A 22289-nucleotide genomic window follows, 5' to 3' on the forward strand; every position below is an offset into this window, starting at 1 on the left:
TCATATTCCATTTAATATATACTACAAACAACATTAGTTCTGCGATAATACACTTTTTGAAATCAGAAAAGCAATCGGACGAAGCACACAGCATCCTTCCCCCATCTGCAGCAGCTTTACTCATGAACCCGGCGTACTGATGTGATGTGCGTTCTTTTAAACTCGAGTGTAGCTTTTCTCATCACAGATCGGGATGTTTTGATCCGCAGATGCACTGTGATTGTTGACTTTCAAATGCAATGCCAGAGGACTCATATTGAGCTGGAACTACTCTGTGGCTTACACCATATTTTCATAAATGATTATCTTAATCTGTTTGACTTTTGACCTGCACCTAGATTCAGCACAGCTGCAACCCTATTGCATCGAGTATTGTGGGAAGCCATTATTGCAGTTTGTGGCTAATGCCTGGAGGGCAGGTCATATAATAATGAGACAGAGTGTTCATCAATAGGCAGGGAGTCAGCAGAAGGGGAAAATATGAAAACAATATCATTTTGAGTTTGTCTGTGTTTACAAAAACACTGCATCTCAGTTTCTGTGCTTATGTGTTTGCCACTACTATAATGTGCGTTCGTTTGTGTGTGTCTGTGTGCAGTTTGCATGACAAAGGAAAACCAAATCTCACAAAGCAAAAGCGAATCTCAGCACACAGCCTGGCAGAAGAACATATCCTCGTAAAACTCTCTTGTTAAAAAGAGCAACAACACGTTGCTTTCTATTCTGCACTGAGCTTTTCCACATGTTTCTGACCAGCAGAGCACAACACTAGAATAACTCTATAAATCTAGAGTTTCATGAAGGCTTGTACATTAGATGACACAACAGGTTATTTTACAAACTGGTGTCTGATTGCTCTTTGGAACCTATTGTGGGTGCTGCAGAGTATTTATCATTGATTATGCATGCGAATAAATGACTCTGATGAAGCAGCTGCAACACTTTGGTTTTTAGACGTTTTGTTTGTAAAATGTACATTTTACAACAAGGATGGCTGTATTTTATTTTATTCCTTTCATTCACAGTCTTAAGGCAAAGTTACCACATGTCTTAGGTGGTATTTCCAGGGTGTGTATTAAGTTACTAATAATTTAGTATATAAGCTGTATGCATTTACTATGACACAAAAACTGTTTTACGCAATGTGAAATTTTGTTTTTAAGAAAAGTTATGATGCCAGGATGTCCACAGTTTAAAGGATAGGTAAAGATAGAAGAGAGTGTCAGTGTTCCAGCAATATAAGAACAATGTCGACAGGTGTATTAATAGCGTAAAACCATCCCGGAAAAAGCCAATTTTCGAATTTAGTCTCTTTTCATTCTTTTTTGTTTTGGCACTACATTTCCCATCATGCTTTGGGTGATGTAAACAGGTAGTGTAATGTTGCCATGGAGTTAGTAAGTAAGCTGTGAGCTACCATTGTTTTATGATTAATGCCTACCATACACTAGAAGACTCTGAAAAGACTTTGAAAAGACTAAAGTCTGACACCATTTCACATCTAAAAGCAATCTGTTATAATGTAGAGTTATTTAGTTTTTAGTCACAGGATCACATGATTTTGCTAACAAGACTTAAAGGTGCTGTGGGTAGGATTGTGAAGATCCAGGACTTAGCCAAAGAATTTGAACATCGACAATGTTCAGTTCAATGTTCAGTTCCTCCCCCCCCCTTTCCGCTAAAGCCCAAATGGTCTCCTAAGCCCCTCCCCCCACGAGGGAGAATGAATGCGTGTGCCTGAACAGTGATTGACTGGCCCTGACTGGTGAATCTGAACAGGGAGCTGTGGATTTTTGCAAATCGCACTACAGGCTGTAGGTGGAGCCAGAGGAGCTGGATTTTTTTAATTACCTGCTTCATGTAGTTCTACTCGAACATAGGGTCTTGTTTTGTGAATGCACTGTGCAGTGTATTCTTTGTGTTTGTGTTGCGTCATACCTGCAGAAGACTCCCATTCCCTCCAGCAGGTAACACTGTCCCCCGTTGAAGCAGTAGTTGGGCTGCATGTCGCAGGGTGAGCGGCAACTTCCGTTCACCATCTGGTAGCCCACACGGCATCCACCCATCCCGTCTGACCCGTCCACCGGTGAGGCCGCTGGAGGAGCCGCCGCAGGGACGTTTGGTACCGGAGCTCCCACGCCAGGACGTGCGGCCCCAGGGATGAAGGAGCCAGACACTGGCACTCGGGACTTGAGGCGGAGGTCGTCGTCGCTCTCGTAGGTGTCGGTCGTGGTGCTGTAGGTGTACTCATCAGCAGTGGGGGACACGCCATCCTCGTAGGGGGTGAGGTAGTCGTAGTTGTCTGGCATCGCCCAGGAGGTTGGGTCGCCTCCCTGCAGCTCATGGGCCAGTGATGATGGAGACGGCGGGGCCAGGTCGAGGCCGCGTCCACGAGAGGAGGGGTCGAAGAAGTCCACATGGAGGACGTCAGGGTTGGAGGGAATGGTGGGCTTGGTGGGGGCCGAAGGCTGGGCGGTGGTGGTGGTGAAGAGGTGATCCAGGTCAAACACGGCTGTGTCCTTGGCGTGGATCCAAGGCGGGTCGGTGTTTGGCAGACGCTCCTCATCCTCCTCCTCCTTCTCCTCCTCCTCCTCGCTTTCCAAGACGTCCTGTCCGCGTGGGTTGCTAGGCAGCAGGTGCTCCGTCTCAGCCGAATCAGGGCTGATCTGGGGCGGGGCTGCCACGCTCACTTCTTCCAACGCAGGGACCGACGTTTCAGCAAACATGCCGCTGCTCTGCTCGTCTTCCTCGCCGGCACGGGGGATCCGGCCAGCCCTCGGGGTCACAGTGTCTGGGCTGGCCGAGCTGCTCATCCCGGTTACTGCGAGGACAGCCTCGTTGACCTTAACAGGCCCCTCCTCCTCGCTGAGCAGGGAGGTAACATTGGCCGCACTGTCCAGCTCAGTGGCATTGGTCCCAACAGCATTCCCTACAAACAAACACAAGAATTTTTCTTAGTACAAATATGACAACAGAAAAGGTGTCCTGAGCTTTCAAAGGGAAATGATTGCTTTGTAATTTACAGGGGCGGTGCGAGCGAATGGCTTCTAGGGCTCCAGCCCCGAATGATTTCTCAAAAGCTCGAATCTTTTAGGTTTTTTAAATAACTTCAACTTTGTGTCATTTCCCCTCAGTCTCTCTGACTGGACCGGCAAATCAATGGAGCAACACTACCTATGTATGGAACTTAAATCGGACAGTTATTGCCTTTCTTTAAGTGGCAAGAGTGAAAATCCTCAACATTTGTTCCTTGTTGTTCAGGTTTCAGAATGATAAAAACAGTAAGACACAAAATAGAATTTAAAAAAGTCACAAAAAGGTTGACAAACGCTACAAACATCAAAAAAACACGTTGGAAATGCTACAAAACGTCAAAAATGTTGAAAAAAGTAAAACAGTGTCAAAAAAGCGACAAAAGTGGCAAAATTGTCCAAAAAAAAGCATTGAAAACAAAAAAAATTATTAGATTGTTACTATTATCAGGTTTTATTTCCAAGTGATAAAGAGATTTTTAGGCAATCTTTAATCAAATGGCTTACAAAATTGTGCCAATAGCTGTCATAAATGGAGCAGGCCCCAGGCCCCAGGCCCAAAGACCCCAACCAAGGGGTTTGACCTGAGCCTCAAATGTTTACAAGTCTGGCTCCGTCCCTGGTAATTTATTTCCCCACACCTTAAAATCTAGATCTGTACTCTAAACCATGAAGGTGTGTTATCATTGTAAACCTTTCACCAAGCCTCGCGGATTGATTGTAAGATCCTGTACGGCTGCGTGAAAGCCTCCACTATCACCCAAAACACAAAGATGCTTTTCCTCTTAGGCGCAGAGAGAAGTAGAGAAACACAGCGGTGAGAGAACTTCTGCAAAGTTAATGAGGTGAAAATGGTTTCACTTGGCAAAGCAGACCAAAGTTTGTATCGATCAGCTCAGGAAAAACGTCTAGCTCTCAAATGGGCTTTAGTTACTGCAGTGTAGGGCTCATTAAGGAGATAGTTGGGAAGCAGCTGCTTTAATTTAAAGCACCAACATTGTCAAAAAGCAACTCTGACAGTTTGTATCAATAAAATAGACAGACATAAACTTGAAAAGATATAAAATATCCATTAGATTAAAAAGAAAACAGTATGACATTATGTTTGTTGTGAATGCTACTGTATGTCCTTAATGGGGCACAACAGATGATTAATATAAATTTGGAAATGCAATTCAAGTCTGGAGCCAGCAGTAGAAAGAAAATGCTGATCCCACACAAACCAGCGTGACATCAGAAGATGCAGCAACCATTACTATGAAAAATTCAACAATCGAGGGTTGAAAATAAACTGGTGGGAACAGAACGGTAAAAACAGCACCATCCTTTTCAGTTCCCAAAAGTAAAGACATTTCAATTCATCTCAGTGGTACAAATTGAATGCTTATTCACAGATATCTTATACAAAATTACCCCCCACCCCCCAAAAAAGGGCCTTAAATGAGATCACAGGAGCTAAAAAAAAAAAGTCATTTCAATTGGAATATTAGCAAATATTTATAATAATAATGGAAAAATGCACTGGTCTTTTGGATGCATCTTCTGCTCTTCACCTTGTTCAGTTCACTCTTTCCAAAGACGGCCCACACACCACACAATGACATCACAAAGTCTTTCTGCGTTAAGTGATGGACAAAGGCGGCTCAAGGAGTCTGGCATTGAACCCGACGGGTGAAACATAATTAAAAGGAGACGTGATTGGCTGTGTACTTATCCTCCGGTCTATTACTTCATCCGAGGGCGGCTGGTTGAGTCATGCAAAAAGCTGCTTTACGACCGCTCCCCCTTTGGATTAAAGGAATAATTCACTAATGTACTTGAATGGCGAGGAGCTGGGATTACGGATTATGGGGTTGGAGAGAGAAGGATTTGGGAGACATGGGGGAGCCCTGCAGGGGGGGAGGTGATGATCTTGAGGAGACGCAGACAAGGCAGCGTCTCAAAAATTGTACGAAATCTGTAAATATGTGAGGATGCCACAGGAGACAGTTTTTCTGAGGGAGAGACAAGCCTGAGCTGAAATAAACCAATAACACCAGTGATGTTTTTATCCACTTAAAGCAAATTAAAGCAACATGATTTGGTGAGATTTATCTTTTCATTAAAAGTTTCCTTTAACAGACTAAAAACAATGATCTATCCTGCTAATAAGTATATGTAGCCACAGCCTGAGCTTATGACACAGATATCCAGCCTGGTTCCAGACCTCTGAATCGCTGAATCTCCAAAAACATGTTCAGCAATAAAGAGGTCTGGTGATGTGTTCAATAGCTGCACCACAGTTACAGTTAGTATATGAGGCAACAGGTATGACATAAAATCTTTAAGCTTAATCTTAAGTGTTGGCAGGAACATTTGGATTCAGCCACTACAAGCCAAAAGAAAAGTGTGTTTATTAGTCTGTGCTGTTTGTTGGAGTGGAAACCTTGCTCACTCGGATCAAACTGTCACTGTCACTATGGGTTTTGGAGTGCACCTATAGACCTTTCGGGTAGTTCCTATTTAGCCAACACATTCTCACTCCCATCGCGTAAAATACGGATGCTTGGTCAGGTGCCTTTGGCGTTGTTATCGACGCTAAAAGTCTCGTGATCACCCACTGTGAATAAATGCGTGTACTCGTGGTCGTATAAGCAGCTTTGGTGAACAGCTTCCACCAAATGGCGTATATGAGGATATCTGGGAGGATCCTTGCTGACAGAAGATAAGCTCCGACCCTCTGGGATTTTAATCCTAAATGTCTACCAAACTCTCAGTGAGTCTCCATTTACACAGCCAGTAGTTTATCGGTTATTATGACCTCCACCAAAGTTTTATGACTTACATGACGTGATGTCTGATTTGGCAGCAGACAGCCAAAAATAAGGTACACACCCTCAGATAGTAACAGGCCAACAATCTAATATAAATAAATTGCAGCAGAACAACCAGGCCACTTTTACACAATCTTCATGGTCAACTTTACTTAGACTAACATATGCAATGTCTTAATGGGCTTACCAGAATTCTCAACCCCAAGAAGGCAAGAAAAACTATATATGGGGAATAAAAAACAATCTTTCAGCTCTCTGATACTTGGGCTGCCCAACCTTCCTTAAATAAATAATCGGTATCTAAACTTGATAGCTCTTTTTATGATCGAATATACTGAACTGTAATTCATTAATTGTTACAGAAAAATTACATATTTCTGGCATCAAAAGAATTTTTTTAAGTTGAAGAAGTAATTTAGAGAGATCCTTTTGCATGACTCATCTGCTGAGATAATGAAACTTAAAGTGGAACTACGCCCATTTTCAAAATTCATACATGTTATTTCCATGGTCTAAGACAGTCCATAAATATTGGTTAACATGAGCTGCTCTCTTTATAGCCAAACACTAGAGTGCTAAAACTCTAAAGTTTGTGTTTGTGATGATCAAGTATAAAGTGTGTAACTGCTCCATAGGCAAATTAATTGGGAAATATGTTATCGATGATACTGTGAGTATATGGGTGCATTTTCTGTTTCAGAACTGAAAACACTACCGTAGATAAATATCTAATTTGGGTAGGAAAAAGAAAACAAACAGTCTCCCATTCCTTGTCTATGGAGCAGCTCCAGACTTTATACAGTACTTGATGACATCACCCGTTTTCTGGTTTTTGGCTTTGGGAGAGAGAAGCTCATGTTCACAAATATTGATTGAGCTTTCCTTGGCAATGGAAATGCCATGTTGGAAACATGGTGGTGTCCCCTTTTAAGAAACAATTTTACACACGGTCACAGATGTTTCAGTTGAATTGAAACATTAAGTAGTTAAAGAAAATCAGAGAGTCCACCAGGAATTCCTTGAGTTTTAGCTGGAGAGAACAATAATGATAGTTTAAGAAAAAAAGGAGTAAGAGATTTTCCAGATGAGTAACTTCAAACGCAATCTATCATGTGATTTAATGGCAGTGTGGTCTATTGAGAGTAATACAGATAGGGCCAATTGGTCTCTCTACTTCTGTGATGGAATCTTTGGCCATTTTCTGCCTTATTAGATAGAAACAGGTGATGAGGGGATAAGAGAAAAGGATTTCTCTGATTGTTAAAAAAACTTTGTTGAAAAGAACAAACCCTCTGTCTTTGATTCTCACATGAAAAACCTGAATCACAACACAATTGTCCCAGAAACTTTGTGGCATGTGCAATACTCACATGACTGAAATAAATCAATGCATAGAGACCGCGTCTGCACAGGAGATACTGTCCCAGATTCTATTTTCCATTTTAAAGAAAGAAGTTCAGATTTTCAGTGCAATAACTCATATCATATAATAAAATATCTCTGCTGCTGCACGGCAATATAATCTGGGGTGGAAAAGTCTGCCTGTCATTCTCTAAGCATCTATTGTCAAAGTACCCTTGAGCAAGGTTTTTTTTCTAGCAGCTGCTGCTCCTCTTGCCAATAAAGACGGCCATGTAATTGAATTGTGTTAATATATGAATATAAAGCAGAACAGCGCTGATAAAGAGCACGCCTGCAAAGAAAATGTTGAAACTGATCAATAGATGTTCCTTATGAATGCATGCATGTTACGGTTTCATCCACACCTAACTGTCATCGTTAGGCATGAGGCTGTCACTTTAGCCACGAGGCGCTTGACAGGTGGACGGCTTCAGTTTATTGAAGCTTTTGTTTTCTGGCGCAGCAGCCTGGCGAGCTGCATCTTTGAAGCCCGGGGTCGTTCTGGGGCTAATCCTTCCAGCACTCCCACAATCCACTGCTGTTTAACACATCAACTGAGCAGCCCAGGATAATATGCCAAAACAACGCTCACACACACACATAAAAACAAGGCTTTTCTGTAAGCATTTTACACGCACCAAATGCTTGATGCTCACCAGGAAATCAGGATTTCAGACAGGGAATGTCCGCCTCTCTCTTAAGCGCATAGAAACAATCACCCTCGCCTTTGTTAGCTTTATCGCTCGCTTGTGTTTTCACAACCGCACACTCACAAACACACCTGACAGCAATACACTGATTAAGTGACAGTTTGTCCGGATGAGCGCAGTGTTTAGGTGAATCTCCTGGGGAAACCGGTCAGCCTTCAACACCGGCTCCTCCTCCTGCTGCTGCAACAAGCCTGATGAATACAAACCGCACAAACCGGAAAACAGTAATGGCTGCCGCACAACCAGAGAGAACCACAGGGGGTGTTGAGGAGAGATGGTAACGAAGGAACAGGGAGAAAGTGATGCATCATGACACAGAGGAGAGAGAAAGCCAGGAAGAAGATCTCCGTAGAAAAACTGAGGCAGGATGTGACAAAGTGAGGGATGGAGAGAAATGGTGAAAAGAGTGACACAGAGGACGGGAGATGCTTTCATGGTCTAGGAAAGACTGTTGGACTTTTTACTCCCACTCTGCCAGTCTAGAGATCCTTAATCCTCTCTCAGTACTGTCTATTATCAGTGGCCTCAAATCTCACACTGGAGCATTAGATTACATGGTGCTCCTGGTACAGTACAAGGATACTTTCTGAGGACTCTTGCCAGTTCAATGCAACAATCTAGAATTTGTTTTTAAGACGTCAGTACATGCTTCTCAAAATGTACTGTATCTGTTTAGGTGATTGGATATTTGTGTGTGATCTAGAGGTGTCCAGGACATGAATGCACAACATCTTTAACACCGGATCCTCGAGGTGAATCACGTGTACTGAATCATCATTGAGTATGTTTACATGCACACCAATATTCCACTATTATTCAGAATATGACAATATTCTGAATTTGATACAGGTCAAAAACAGCATATTCCGGTTGGATATTCCGAATAAGGCCTTTTTCCAAATATAGCATTTTCCGATTAAGACATGTGGGATATTACAGTATTATTCGGGTTTTAGAGGCATTCATTGGACATGTATACAGCGCATTCGGAATATGCGTCTCAATCGGGGGTTTTACCGCAGTTTACGGCCTCTTGCCTGTTTACGGCTTATGGTCAGCTCTGTGCGTTGCTATGGTTGCTGTACACAGACCAACAAGCAAACAGTTTGCAAGGCTGCAGACCCGATAAGAAGGAGAAACACAGCTACTTTTAAACATTATCAAAGACTTGGATATCAACAGGTTTTTGGATATGCGCACACATACAGAAAAAAAGTACAAGTACAAAAGTGTTAGCTTCAAAAGTGTCAGTACTCATTATGCAGAATGACCCATTTCAAAATCAAATATTATAGTATTAGTGATGCAACAATGCGTTCATTACTTTAATGTTGCAGCTGGTAGAGATGGAGCTCATTTTAACAACTCTATATCCTGCTGGGTAGTTCATTAACCTATTATGATACATCACAATGTATTTGTTGAGTAATTGCAAAAGCATGATTTAGGCCTATATTTTAAATAAGAATCTAAATCTGCAGAGTAACTCACTAAAGTTGTCAGATAAATGGAGTGGCGTAGAAGTATAAAACATCCAGCACTACATCTTATTTCCATATAGGCTGTTCAAAGTCATGATTTCTGTGTCATCACCCTCAGGTTATTGACAGGACATTGCTTCATTTTTGCCAATTTTGGATAACTAGAGGTGGAGTCTGGTTGGACTGGGTGGACTGGGTGGAAAACAGGAAACCAACACAGTGGAGAATGAGTCACCTGTCAGTCAAACAACCTTCAGACTCACCAGCAAGATTCCCATTACAAGAAGTTTGGCATCTTCCAGTCCCTTTAAAACTGGGAAAGCTGGAGTGTTTTCAAGTCACCATCTATCTGTGATTAGAACAACTACATTTATACAACACACAATTTATAATGGTGAATCACATTGACGTGGAGGAATATGGGTTCAACACTGAAGCTTTTTTTTGCATCTAGCTCTCAACCCTGATCTTCATCTGGGTCATTGCATGCTCGCGACATGACTCTAAAGATATCAAAGTCACTTCCACCACTTTGGTCCAGACTGAAATATCTCAATAATTATTCAATGGATTTGCTGTGAAATGTTGGACGGACATTGTGGCATAAGGAGGAATCTTTATGACTTTGGTGATCCCCTGACTTCTCTCTTCTACTGCCACCGAAACAATATTGAAAGAGACACATATGTGCAGGAACACACATTCACACATGAGGTGGTCTGCAGGAGGAAACCACATTGGTGTCACTCTGCCAGAATCCTCACTGTGCATCTCTGCACTGAGCTCCAATTAAGTGGAGATGTCTCCCTTTCACAGCCTCGTTAGCCTAATTGGATTAACGAGGAGGAAGCTTTTGATGGACAGCTGGTTTAGGAGCAGCGTGGCGGCTCTGTGGAAGCTAGAGAAAGTAAATTCTGCATCACACCGGTACACAACAGCTAGATCTGATGTCCCATACTAGCGTCCTAAAATCTTGTATTTTATCTGTTTTTAGATTTTGTATTGTTTTCAGCTGCTCTTTAATGTTTTATGTAAAGCACTTTGAATTGCCCTGTTGTTGAAATGTGCTATACGAATAAAGCTGCCTTGCCTTGCCTTGATGCATATATGACAACTGTTAGGGAAAAAAGGAAATGATGAATTTAAGGAGATGAAACTATAACTGGTTTACCACATTTTGAAAGACTATCTGTCAGATTTGTCCTGAAATCTCAGTGTGCTACGAGGCCTGTTGACTCACTTAGGATTGGTTTGATCTGCACGATTGGGATTTGGGTATGATTTCTTTTATGAATCAGTATTAACTATATAAAGCCAGATCCATTTTGGATCTTTTCTTAGTTTGTTCCAGGTGCACTGGCTGTCAAACACTGCTAATTGCTATGTTTTAAAAGTTAAAACAGCACAGTGAAGTGCTGCTGATGTTTGATAAACCACATAGAAACTTAAGTGGGGCTGCAATTAATGATTAGTTGCGTTATAGATTCATCTGGTGGTCATTTTCTCGATTAATCATTTTATCTATGAAAAAGGTCAGAAAACAGTGAAAAATGTCCATCACAATTAAGGTGATGTCATCTAATGTCTTGTTTTGTCAAGCAAAAACAACAAGATATTTAATCTACAAAAATATAAAATAGAGAAACAGCAGATCATCACTCTTGTCCGATTGGCATTTTTGCTTGAAAATGTATTTAAATCGATTAGAGTAGTTGGATATTCTGTTTAGTCAATTCTGACTTAACTATTTTTTTCATGTTGAATGGAATCCGAAACTAAGCTAAACTTAAACAAAATAACAACCGTGGACTCAATGAACGACCAAATGAAGCCGATTGTTTAAAGGGCATTTAAAGTGCAAGCCTAGTTAAACCAACTATGACCAGCGTCTTTTACCCTATTAGAGCTGCAGACCGAGCAGACTAGACTGTCAGGATCGGGGTCGGGTCGAGTCAGGATGAGTCGGGTCAGGGGTTCAGTCACAGTCTGGGTGCAGGACAGACCAACTGAGGCCCAAATGAGACAAAACTGATGAAATAAAAGAGTCTTTGTTTGTTTCCCTCCCACTTAACATGAGATAAACAAACAGTATTACATAAGTAGATTCCTCATATGTCTGTGAGTCTATATTTGTGTATGTGTGTGTGTGTGTGTGTGTGTGTGTGTGTGTGTGTGTGTGTGTGTGTGTGTGTGTGTGTGTGTGTGTGTGTGTATGTGGGTGTGTGGGTGTGTGTGTTGTGTGTGTGTGTAGTCCCTTTGCCAGTATAACTCATTGGTAATTGGGGTGGCTTCCAACTCCTCTGGTAAAGGGTGCGGATGGTCATAATGAGAAGAGTTTGGCTCGTCTTCTTGTATGTGTGTGTGTGTGTGTGTGTGTGTGTGTGTTTTTGGGGGGGATGTCGCCTCAAGGCCAAGTGCTGTTAGCCTGCGCTGGCGAGCCGCCGACCCTCAAGCCTCGCCTTTTGTTTAACCCAGATCAGTTTGGAGAGGGGAAGCCACTAAAACCACCCACAGTCCCGGGGTACTCTGATAGGCAGCGACAGACTGTAAAGAGGAACCTGATTGGTCATGACAGTTAGGGTCCGCCAGCCAGCTTGCTGACCCAGACTGGAGAGAGGAAAGGTTGGACCGTGAATTGCAAATAAACAAAAGGTTATAGGCTCCCTTAGAAAGAATATCGAGGTTCTATCTCATAGGAGTTGGTGGTTAAATCTCCATGAATATGATTTAATTTAGCAGATTACATAACATGTATATTCTCATCATCCCTCACATTTTCTACTAGTTATTCAAATGCTCACTATGTAATAAGCACACCAGTTCTTAGAAAAAAGGCAAAGTAGTGCTAGTTTTCAATATTATAATCCGTTATAAAGTGCTGTGCTGCTTTGTCAGGTGTATTCAGAAAGGTCAGAGATAAAAAAAAAAAAAATTAAAAAAAAGGTGACAATGAGGGGGGCCAAAGTGCATACGTATTTCCTGGTGAGATCTATTTATAAGCCCCTTTGGGTTTTTAATCCCACTAGCACAAACCTTTTTTTGAATCTTTTTGTGTCTTTAAATAAACTAAAAACATTTGTCGGCTTTTGTGGCAATTAATCAGTCAGTGAAAAAACACTACCGTGGTCAAACTTGTGCAAAAAAAGAATCGTTACTATTAGGGCTTAAAACGATTCCTCGTAACTGCTAGTAATAAGTCATTTGATTACTAAATATTCTTCATTTAATCCATACACCTATTTACAGCCCACTATGTTTCACACAGATGACTATTACTTTCACACAATGTGCTTATGGGCTGTGCACCATAGTCTGACAGGTGATGGGAAGAAGATAGCATAGATTGCAAAATGGAGGATGAGAGAGTAAATAGCATTGTGCAATTAATAAAAGTTCAGTTGATACGTCACCATGACAGAAACCAGTAAAGGGCCCGAATATTGAGGAAACTAGGCATCAGCGATTATTGTTGGTTCAGGTTTCTCTGCTTATTAAACCAAAAAACTGACTTTGGTGTGACAGTTTCCTGTATTTCTTGCAGTGTGTGGACATTAAACACATTTAATTAACGTTAAAAATGGCCACATGCACTGAGCGGACCGAAGAAGCCGAGTGAATGGAGGAGAGTGAGCGAGTGCCTCTTCTCATTGATTTTAGCTTCAAATACCCGAACCTCAAGAGAACCACACACACACACTCCTCTCTTTACTCGTTCCCACACTCAGTCGCTAATGAATAAGACATGAGGCGTTTTAATCTTTACTCAACGCTGCTCATTAATATCGATATGAGGAGGAAATGCGCAGTCTGCATTCGACTCTAATTGAAAACCTCTGCATCGATTTTACACCAGTCACTCTCTCTCTCTCTCTCTCTTCCTTCTTTCATTCATCTTTTTCACTTTCTTGTCCTTCCTGTCTTGTCATCTCCTCGCCTCCTCTTCATCTCACCCTTGTTATCTCATAAATTCAATCCCTCCCTCCTCTATTTTCCCGGTCAAATAAATCCTTCCTCATCTTCTCTTTTTCTCTGAGCATTTTGGTCTCTGCTTCTCGCCTCCTCTCTGTGTTTTCGCTCTCTTTTTTTCCCGCTCATCCCATCACATAAATCCTTTCACTTCTGACTCCACAGGTGGTGGGATGGAGGAAGGATGCATTGCCATAGAAACGCTCTCTGCCTCGCTAGAGCTGATACAGCTCTGCAAAACCCGACAAGATCTGCATCTGCACACATTACACACACACACACACACACACACACACACACACACACAAGGATGTATTTATCTTTGAAGAATTGTGTTTTTATGAGGATGAAAAATGTGATGCTGTGGGTGTGTGGACACTTGTGCATGCATGTGTATGAGGCCATGCATATAAGATTTCCACATTTTAACACTCATAAACTGTGTGTGTGTATGTGTGTGTGTGCATGTTAAGTGCATGCATACTGTATGTATGCATCTACATTTATACAGCCTCTTTTTTCTTCCCTCGTGACCTGATTTTTAACAGTCAATTCAAATTCACACACACACACACACACACACACACACACACACACACACACACACACACACACACACACAGATGTTTAAGTGTCTGACATACAGAATATGTTGAGCTCATTATTTTCAGTGTTTATTTTGAATATGAATAGGTCACCCAAAAAAAGAGAAATGTAACACCACACACTTTCTGACAATCTTTCCTTCATAGTGTTGGGGCAACAATCGTGTTCACAGGTAAAAGAAACCAACATTGACTGTCGGCCGGGAAAAGGGACGCTATTCTGCGCTATTGTGCGGGTCTGAACATAAACTCATCACACGAGAGAAAACATCAAACACACGGACCACATAAATCCTCCTCTCTAATTATCTGTCTTTCTGCTGAACCTTGTTTTGTTGCCATGACAGGTGTGTGTGTGTGTGTGTGTGTGTGTGTGTGTGTGTGTGTGTGTTCACATTAGCGTGTGATGGGTGGACTGAATGCTAATACGACAGTCTGCAGTAGAAGAAAAGGGCTGGGAAGGAACGAGGACCGTGCACGGCCAGACGGAGAGGAGAGGGGAGCTTGGGCACGAGCATGAACTCAATGACTCGTTTTACCAAGGACACACTGATACACAGACAGTGTAGCACCTACAAACCACACGCACAAACACACACTCGCACATTTATGGCATGTAGGCCGTAGAAAGCAGCCATACTGTAAACACATACTCACAGAGAGACAGGTGCAAGCCTACGCACAAACAAAAAGATGTGCTCCTATTCCATCTTCCATCATTTTTTTTACCCTGTCTCTCCCACACCGCTGACATGAACACACACAAACATGTAAATTACTGTTCAAGGGCACCCAGAGTTTGAGAACAACGCTAACTCAGCACTGCTAAAAAAAAACACACACATACTTTACAATAATTGTTTTGTCTTTGAGCAGGAGGGGCAGAAGCAGCCCGTCACTATCAGACAGCTCATTAAACTTTGGCGGGCGTTCGAGGACTTTCTCCACCTGCGGCAAAAACTTCTAGCCGACCACAGCCGAGGACGGCGGCAATGACCCGAACAACTGTCACACCTGCGTGTCAGAGCGGCAGCGAAAAACACCTGGAAGCTGACAAGGACGACGAGAACACCGGCACAAAGGCACACTTACTTCTTGGATGACACTGTGCTTTAAAAGGTGCAGTAGGCAGTAGGCCCCCCCGCCGGCCAATCAGGGCCGGCGGGGGGGCCTACTGCCTACGTGTCTAACTGCGTGTCAATCACCGCTCATGCACACGCATTCATTCTCCCTTGTGGGAGGGGCTTAGGAGACCGTTTTGGGCTTTAGTGGAAAGGGGGGAGGGACTGAGAAGTTGTCGATGTTCACATTTTTTGGCTCCTGGATCTTCACAATCCTACCTACAGCACCTTTAAGTGTGTTTCATTTTTTTAAGTTTAATTTCACATTTAAATTTTTAGTACATAAAAATTATAACAGCCTTGTTCAGGGTTCACACCCTGAATTTCAATATAAAATTGCCATCTAAAATATGGCTTTTAGATGAGTGCATTGGATCTATCTTCTTTTATTTATTTTTTATTTTTTTTCACTTTTTACTGATTTTCAGATTATTTCTATGCTAAGGATAAGCAGTTCCCCCAAGGAATATATTCATGTCCAGGTTGAAAAGCCTCAAAAACAGCACAATGGGTAACAACAGCTTCAGGGTACAGTGAGCTGTAGCCGTTAGTCTACTGTAGGTAGTTTCTGTTCATCCTGTGGACCACAATGGAAACATATCCTCAGTGACTGTGACTACTGCTGTGCAGAGTTGTCAAATCATCAAATAAAATCAATCAATTCATTAAGGGCACAGGCTCTTCGTTATTATTGATGACACAAAGCTTACTATACAATCAGTGCGTAAGTATGCCACAATAGATTGGGTCATAATGGGACAATTAAATCTCCCACTGAAACGCAGGATAATTAGATTTCTTTTTTATAGGTAACAGCTGTTTGAAGGAGGAAGAAATTGACTAGCTCCATGATACATGAAAACGTTTAAATTAAAGAGACATTTGACTGCAGGTTTTCTGTCGCTGTTGTGTGCGAAAATCATCAGCTGACTGATAGCTGATAGCTTCTGAGCTATAGCTTAACGTTCTGTCAATTAATCCTGCTCTTCTCTGTTATCATATCAAACTATCTAACTATAAATCCATGAACCTCTGTTCGTGTGTCTCCCGCATGCGCAGTACAGCAGTGGGGGCGCAGAGTTGCTACAGGCTAAGGCCACTCATTGATTGCGGTTCACCGGTTCTGCTCTGCAACCAACGGAGAGCCCAAGCACGTCTTCACAGTGGGCCACCCCACCAGTGACATGCAAAAAAGTGGTCATCCGCCAAAAAGTGATTGCTGTCTACCCTACATGCAAATTATGAAATTAATCGTACACAAACACAAGGATGCCCAGGCTCTTGGGCTCTCCAGCACCTTGTTTTGTTGCTGGTTGCCCACATTTCTCTGGCCTTTTGCACACTGTAGACGGCTAGACGGAAAAAAAGGGACACGCTGAATCTTTAGGTGAGCTGCAGCCGAGCCACGCCTGATTGAAACAGGCCACTTAAAGTTATGAAGAAAAACACTGGAAAACAAGCCATCAGCCTGTTCCGAACAGGGCACACCCTCCAAACACGCACTGGTATTACAAATTAGGAAAACCAAACTGCCCATTGTTATTTTGTTGTCTGAGAACATTTGCATCTCAGAGGAATTCTGAAATGCACGCGCACACACACACACACACACACACACACACACACACACACACACACACACACACACACACACACACACACACACACACACACCTGCTGGCTGGGTCAAGTCTGTGGCTATATCATGTTGGCCTGCAGGCAGATCCAGGTGGGAGGATATTACAAATGAGATTAGGATAACAAACAGGTTTATCTGGGATGAGAGCACAGTAATAGCCCGCACCGATCCCAATTTAGTGCTGTGAGAAAAGTTTCTGTCCCTCTACTTTAAAGACGCCTTCTACCACGATGATTAGGGCTGCAAGCAAAGATGATTTTCATTATTGATTACTTTTTAATCAGTTGTTTAATCTAAGAAAGGTAAAACATTATGACAAATTGCTTGTTTTGTCTGATTTATGGCCAAAAAACTAATTTACTGAATTTATAATGATGAGAAACAGAGGAAAGAGTCATCACTGTTAAAAAGCTGAAAAAGGTCTTTAATTATTTATTTTTTTTGGACTAATTGATTCATCTAATATTCATTACCATTTTTGTCTTATTGTTTGTTTGTAATGTACAGAGGACTCCTTGGAAGAAAATAAAAGTAAAGTAAAGGCAATACTTAGGTTAGGGAATGACTGGTTACGGTTATATAAAAAAAGCAGTCAAATTAACTGCAGGTCTGTGGCAGCAAACTTGGGTATGAAAGTCAGATGTGATCTGCTTCACCACCCCGACCTCCGTACTTTACACTGAATGTAAATTATGGAGGTGAAGAATCATCCAATATGAATGTTAAAAAAAAACTAAACAAACCTAAAAGTAACAAAATGAAAATAATTTAAACATGTCTTATAACAGATCCTAACAGTCCTATGTATGTACTTAGTTATCAGACTGAAACTACTGACTCAAGACTAACAAAACTGACATCCCTGCAGTCTTTCCTTTTGCTGCCACTTTGCTAATATAATAGCTAATGACTTTTCTTAACTGGACCCATTATGGCTTCAGCCGTTTGACATGTGTTGTAGCTTGATGAATCGTCAGCGAACCGTCCTGGCTCCTCTGGATGTCCGTCACTCAGTTTCTTGGAAGCACCAAAAATCTAACATACACAAACTACAGTCACTTTCTCTGCTTTCTGTTGATGGTGTCGAGAAAGATTTTTAAGAAATCACGAGTACTGACGCAGACTCTTTGAAGTTGCACTCTTCAGATTAGCTTTCCACATAAAATAGTCTTACATTTCTTACCTGATAATTACTGGTTTAATTGCTTTTAATTGCTTTTAATATGCTTGTTTTATGTGTTGGTTTTATTGCTTATCTGTTTTTAACGTGCTATATGTGCCGGTTTTACTGTAAAGTGTCTTTGAGTACCATGTAAAGCGCTATATGAATAAAATGTATTATTATTATTATTATTATTATTATTATTATCTTCCTTCTTGGATTTAAATATGGAATCAAAACACAGATGTTTGCACACAGCCAACAGTGAAACGTGTGCATCCGCTGAAAATCAAACACAGTACGTTGTGCATGAAATCATTATGCAGAAATAATGAATACACCAATACGAATAATGATATCATCTATGAATTAGAGCTGGTAATGATGGACTACACCCATTGCCAGTGGGTTACACAACACACACACAACACACACACACTGGGCGTAGAGCCACCAGACTTGGTAAGACATTTCAGCCTGTGCCAAAATCCAACCAGCATTTTGAGCCTTAACGAAATTCAAAGCGTGAACACATTATGGCGGCGATATGAACGCGCTATTCTGCCAGCCGGTGTCCGTGGATGTGTGTGGTTTCCATGGCAACAGAGAAGATGCAGAGGAGAGACTGCAAAGCCATTGTTCACCAATAACCAGAGCTGTAGACGGCACAAATCTTTATGTTTGGTAATCTATTTTTTTGTAGCTTTTTCCTTCCGCACACTGCAGTAAAGAAAGCTAGATTGGGTTAGTGGAGTCATGGAGGGGGGGGGATTTGGCTTGAAGATGAACCCGTTGCACATCAAAGATAATCTGCCGGCAAGCAGATATGTGTCAGCAGGCCATGAGAAAGGAGGAGGAAGATGAAGGGAGACGGACACAGAAGAGGCTGTACATCCATTGGGTTTTAGTGCTGAAACCATTAGTCCGTCAATCACCTATCTAACAGCTTAATTGTGCATGGGGGAGGGGAGGATGGGAGGGACGGCGGCATATCATCTGTATTAAATACACAGGAGAAGGAGGATTGCAAATGGCCACCGGAGAAAAAAAAGCCGTCAGGAAATGACCGGCGGTATTCTGATCGGCTGTTGTTGTCAGTTCGGGGCAGTTGGCCATGGTTGTCTGAGCATCATTCACAGATGTGGGGCAAGCTGCCGCCTCCACACTCCACCGGTGAAGCGAGAAGATGTGTGTGTATGTGTGTGTGAGTGTGTGTGTGTGTGTGTGTGTGTGTGTGTGTGTGTGTGTGTGTGTGTGTGTGTGTGTGTGTGTGTGTGAAGGGGATGGAGGAGGAGGCTTAGCCCAAGGTGGTTTTAAGGCGTCTGCACCAGATCTGTCAATCTCTTTTTGTTAAATATTCACCTGAGTTTGAGGGGACACAGACTCCCTGCTGCAGCGCTGATGAAAAGTGACAAAAATATTTCTGACTTCTCCCGAATTTCAAAGCCAGACCATAAAGGCGGCTCGTTCGGAATACGATCTTGTATTTTAAGAAAATAGGCCATACAGTCGCTGAATCTGTCTTCATTTCAGATCGACAAAGGTCAGTTTAAAAGATTTTCGTCAGATTTTGAGAGGTGTTCATCACACTCATACCGCTCGTCATTTCCGGTAATTGGTCATTGAGTCCGACTGGCCACTGGCCGATTCAACAAGTCAAATCCGCCCAAATGAACTGACCTCGCCAGACTGTCCGACGGCCGATGATCGGGTTGGTGTGTCAGCGCCTTAAGCTAAGCTAAGCGCCTACTTGCTGTAGCTTCATATTTAACCTACAGACATTAGAGTGGTAGCCTGTCAATCCTATCATTAAACTCTCAGATGTTACTATTGCTTTCAGGCGATCAAGACAAATGATCTATACAATGCACTTATATGCGTGTGCATTATACTGCCTGGACAAGCTTTAAAAACTGGTCCGATGCTCTCATATATTTCTATTCATTCCCTAATTAAGGCATTAGGGGTGGAACTGGGGAATAAATGCACTTGCCCCTTTAAAAAGCCAAAAGGAAACCTCATATCATTAAACTTGCAGGGAAAACTGAAGCAAAGGCTGATGATTGAAAGGGCATAAATTGGTCAGTGTGCTAAATCATTTTGGCTCACATTTGGCTAAGATTTGCAGCTGACAGGGAACATTGCTCTTGCTGTTTTTTTTTTTTTCCTCCTTTAAAAACCTTCCAGACGGATTTTTGCACTTCAAATAAAACCCACACAATAACAATATCATTTTATGAATGTCAGCCACTGCAATGAAAAGAATCAACCAGATTATATTGGATTATAACGCCAGACTGATTTCATCTCGTGCACGCTCCTGCATTATTAATCTGACAGTAATGTACGCAATGAATCTCAGACAAAGAGACAGAGAGAGAAAGAAAGCCTTCGTGTCTTTTTTTTATGTTTACTCTGGTGTTTTTTCTTCTTCTTCTTATTCTTCCCTCTCGGTGTATCAGAATGTCCGTCCAGATCCCGTCATGAATTATTCATAAAGCCCCCCGGCCCTAATCCTCGCCTTTGTGTCGCTGTAGTGCCAGTGCGTCTCCGGGGATCCGGGTTACTGCATCGGCTGGACGCTGTCACTGCCACACATCTCTGTAATTTCTCCTATAATATTCCTACAGTGGCTGTTAATGCACCTGCAGAGTTTTTCATTTAGTGACCTGATTTAGCTGTGATTGCCTTCTATGATAATGTCTTATCGGTGTTTAATTGGTGTGTGGAGGGAGTTAAATGGCATTTTTAACCCCCCATTTTGTATATATTGTATGTGTAGCCCATACATAGTATGTATACTCAGCATTGAGCTCATGGTCACCTTATTGTATGTTCACATCTTAATATATCCCTATAATAGTAGCCCTTCTATAGATTTACAATGTGGGACAATCCATTTTTCAATTAATGTCCTAATATTCGATCTTGCAGTGTGTCTATGGTGTCCAGTTGGTTTATATTGACCTCATTGTTACCCCCTCGTGTGTCTCTATGATATCCATTAGGGCTCAGATTGTCTACTTTATACTGCCTTTATTGTGACCTAATTTCGGATTTTGTCTCTTGTGACATCTCGAAAATATTCCTGCAGGGACACAGTGTTCAATAATGACTTAATCATGACATGTGTGCCCCCTAGGCATCGATATAAGATTCCTATGCAATTTGAAAAATCTTACGATAATCCTACAGCGTGGTATGAAGGCGATATTTGCTTTACTAAGCATACACAAATGTGTAGGCTATTTTTCACATAAGCCTATATTTGAGGACAGATTCTCAAAAATCCAGTTTATTTCCAGTTTGCAGCAACTGGAAAATGTCAAGACCAATATAATGTGCAGAAAAAGGTCATCAAATTTGTACTAACCAATAGTCTATCAATACCAGTTGACTGTGCAGTGCTTCTTAACCTACAATCCGGGCCTCACTGACCTCCTTTCTGGCTGCCCTGTGGGAGTGTGTTTAGGTACCCTGGATCCACAGAGAGAGGACGCGCTGCTGCAGCAGCAACAACACACAAATATTGAGCAAAATAAAAGTGCAACGTTTTTGCATGATTAAAGTGCACATGTGGAGGGCAGTTTCTTACCGTGGACAGCCAGCGGGATCAAGTACAGTGCCAGGACGCACGACAGCAGCGTTAGTCTCCAGCATCCCGTGCAAAAGCTCGCCTCCTTCCCCTGCATCCTCGCCGTGCAATGATAGAATAATATTATCGGACGAAAAAAAATAAAAGGAAATCCCTGTTCAAATAGTGATATTAGAGTTCAAAAAAATGTTGCAAAAAGTAATCCGGGTGTGTTGATTTGCGTGCAGTCTAGACTCCAGCCTGGCTGCGCTTCTCCTCCATAGCCGCTTGGTCTCCGCTGGATCCGTCGCTGTTTTACACGCTCGGCTCAGTTAAAGCACACTGAGGTTGGTTACGGCTCCATTGCCACAGAACGGCGGTCGGAGACGGCGAGGGTGGAGTGGTGGTGGTGGAGGCGGCGTGTGGGGCGCAGACGCACGCCGTGGGTCGGCTCGGCTTGGTTGGGCTCGGAACAGATCGGTGCTTTGGGCACTTTGTGGCTGTGAGGCAAACAAACGCACGGCGGAGAGCAGCGCGCTCGACAGCCTTCTCATCATCTGGGGAGAAGAAAAGAGGGTTGTTGATGCCCCCCTACCCCCGACCCCCCACCCCCTCCTCTTCATACCTCCCCCTTACCTCCTCCCCTCTTTTCCTAAGACGCTTCCCTACTCCCCCTCTCTCCATCCTTCCCTTTTCTAAAACTTTTTCCTACATTTTCGTCCTCCATAGCGTACACATCTTTCCTCTTCCCCAGACTTTTTCCATCCCCTTCCTTCTTCATCCCC

General features: G+C 42.4%; 1 protein-coding gene across 20 annotated transcripts in view; it reads right to left on the reverse strand.

Annotated features, from left to right (window-relative positions):
* cspg5a (chondroitin sulfate proteoglycan 5a) overlaps positions 1–22084 on the reverse strand; it is a 62155-nt gene extending 40071 nt beyond the window's left edge. For 10 of the 20 annotated variants that reach the window (XM_036006218.1, XM_036006217.1, XM_031279450.2 and 7 more), the window contains exons 1-2: positions 21526–22083; positions 1939–2929 (exon numbers count right to left, since the gene is read on the reverse strand). In XM_036006218.1, the coding sequence (XP_035862111.1) occupies positions 1939–2929; positions 21526–21622 (1088 nt within the window). In that variant the 5' untranslated portion in view covers positions 21623–22083. Of the gene's footprint in view, positions 1–1938; positions 2930–21525 lie in introns of all 20 variants that reach the window. The other 10 variants (XM_031279465.2, XM_031279463.2, XM_031279457.2 and 7 more) reach the window with 3 other exon arrangements.
* Between the last annotated feature and the right edge of the window lie 205 nt (positions 22085–22289).

This window comes from Sander lucioperca, chromosome 10 (assembly GCF_008315115.2).
Source record: "Sander lucioperca isolate FBNREF2018 chromosome 10, SLUC_FBN_1.2, whole genome shotgun sequence".
In the NCBI taxonomy this organism is placed as follows: domain Eukaryota; kingdom Metazoa; phylum Chordata; class Actinopteri; order Perciformes; family Percidae; genus Sander; species Sander lucioperca.